Source organism: Zerene cesonia, chromosome 13, assembly GCF_012273895.1.
Source record: "Zerene cesonia ecotype Mississippi chromosome 13, Zerene_cesonia_1.1, whole genome shotgun sequence".
Lineage (NCBI taxonomy): Eukaryota > Metazoa > Arthropoda > Insecta > Lepidoptera > Pieridae > Zerene > Zerene cesonia.
In genome coordinates, this window is record NC_052114.1 from 4,218,004 (window position 1) to 4,220,697 (window position 2,694).

General features: G+C 33.7%; 1 protein-coding gene across 2 annotated transcripts in view; it reads left to right on the plus strand.

The window, feature by feature from the left end:
- The first annotated feature begins 1,424 nt into the window (after positions 1–1,424).
- Positions 1,425–2,694, plus strand: part of LOC119831532 — a 23,676-nt gene continuing 22,406 nt past the window's right edge. For both annotated transcript variants that reach the window (XM_038354938.1, XM_038354939.1), the window contains exon 1: positions 1,425–1,604. In XM_038354938.1, the coding sequence (XP_038210866.1) occupies positions 1,565–1,604 (40 nt within the window). In that variant the 5' untranslated portion in view covers positions 1,425–1,564. The remainder of the gene's footprint in view (positions 1,605–2,694) is intronic.

The following is a 2,694-nucleotide window of genomic DNA, read 5'->3' on the forward strand; positions in this document are numbered from 1 at the left end:
TTTCAACATGTTACTTGCTGAGTTAATAACGCATAATGAAATTGACAGCAACTCCTCAATACCCTGATTGCAATTAAATGTTTACTATGAATGTGGGAGTCTAGCACGCTTCGGCACCAATTGGGCCAGCTTGCGCGGGGAGGTATTGCACCCTCTTAGTACACCGGCGTGAAATAGCATGCTACTATGTTTCGTGCGGTGAGTGTGGGAGTCGTATGCTTGCGAGGCCGAACCTTTGATGGGCATCGCTTACCATCAGGCGAAACACCAGTTCAGTTGCCCGCTATAACATATAAAAAAGAATGAATACGGAGCTTAACATGAAGGTTCTGATAACATTGTTAATATACTGTATCTTTAACGAGAGGAAATCTATAGAAGGATATTCTGCTCCTACGGGGGCAGTAGCATCATAATTTTTTAGAGGTTAAATCGCGCTTAGGTACCCATGAGGGGACTACTCCCTAGTCCCTCCCTAGGGAGGATTATTTCGGATTCCTACCGACTAAAACCCTACTATGTATATAATATATACCCTATCTGTCCAGCCTTCATCTTTTCCAGACTTTTCTGTAAATCAATAATAGGTAAGTCAGAACAGAAGAATAATCTTACACTATCCTTATCAATAATACAAATGCGAAGGTGTACATGTTTTTCTCTTTGAAGACGAAACGATTTTATGAAGTAATTTTTTATTTTAGACATTGTTACGAGACAAGGGAATGTACTCGTATACTCTTACAATATATATATTGTATACTTTTTACCCCGGAAAAACATCTCATTCCCATTGGAATTTCCTTCACGACGAGCGAAACCGCGGGTGAAAAAAAAACTGTTTTCCGTAGTGCTGAACTTCCCAATATAATATTTTAATCAAAGATACGATTATCCTTCTCAGATCATCCGCATTTGGTAGATACATTATGTAAAAAGGGTTTTGTTCTAAAAATACATAATAATCCATAACGACCGATATATCGCAAACGTGTATTTTAGACTGAGAATCTGAAATAGATAAACGTGACAAATTTGGGACACATGAAGACAGTTTTATTAATACATGCTTAACTTAGAGGTCACATGCACAATTATACAAATTGAACGTCGAAATTAAGGCAATTTAAAAATAAAGCTACTTTTTCAATAGTCTTTACAAATTAGAACGTAACACGAAATATTTAATCGAACATAATTAGCGATATTTGAAAGGAAGCTACGAAGCATCTCGACCGATGCAAATTATAACAACTTGTCGCGAATGTCACATCTTACATATGAGTTGTAATAGATTTGATCAAAAGTAAACTTTGTCGACTTACCCTGTAAGATCATGAAAATATAAAAAGGCCTTTGTGACCTCGACAAGGTGGGGGGTGGGCGGCCAAATCCGACCATCGCCGTTTAGTCGACCGCGCGCGCTCTATGGCAAAGGACGTGTACATCTAGCGCTCGTAGACAATACAAAACGTGTTCGCATAATAAGTTACATAAACACGTGTGAACTGTGCACGACCGAAAGTTTTGTGATATGTGATTTGTAAGTGAACAATACTTAAGGATGTATATCGTTTTAATATTTCTGAGCTTACTTGTTAAAGGTAAGATTATTATAATGTTCATTTTAATGGTAGATAGTGCAACGATGGGCGCTTGAACTTTTTCAAGAGTATTAAAACGTTACAATGAAATAAACAATTATTATAAATAAAAGTGTATTTCTGACGTAACAATGCAATTTACTTTGTTATAATATATAAGAATCAAAATTGTAAAAAAAAAAACAAACTTTCTTCGTTCTCTTCGTTTTTAATCTCTGATTATGCATTGTATAGCTAGATTTACATTTTGTTTTAAAAATATCCGTAAACTAATTAGAAAAGAAAATGGAATAATTGGTAAACTCTGTAACGAGATGTTCAGTTCTAGATTTTTTCCCGGTCCTATATTTCATGTTAGCTTTCCTTAATAGCTGTTATTTGAATAATAAATGCTCATTCATTAACCTTTAACAATTTTTTTGTGTTATTGTAACATGATATAATTCTTTACTCATTTCATAAAGTACACAAGTATACTACATATATATATATATATATATATATACACTACAAATATACAAGTATACTACAAGTTTTAGTATATTTAATATATTATATTTTACCTTTTCATTAGAAATCAGGGACATGTGAATTATACTTTGAATAAGTCACATTTGTAGGCACACTAACAAAATATGTATTATTATTATTGCAAAAAAATTTTACCTCAACCTACCATAATGTGGTTTGATGGGGGATTCCATATTCCCACCTGCTTCTGGAACATGATGCTTTTTAAACTAAAGGAAATAGGAAAAATGTTTACCAGAAAGGTCGCCGACTTTTCTGGGGAAAGATACCATTCCAAATTCTGAATTATGTTGGTACAACTGGTTGGTATTTGCTATTATCCCAAAATAGCGTCAATAGGTTGAAAATACTAGAATCGACTATCAAAGCCATAAAAAAACAGTTGAATTAAAATTTCTAAATTCTTGAAATAAACCGAATGAGACATCTTATTTTTGTTCAATGAACGCTCATTAACAAATCCGTGAGGTGTATTATTTATTAACGAATTGTGGAGAAGTGCCTTCTTCTAAATAGCAGTATATTTATATTACGTCCACGTACTATATATCTTATGAAT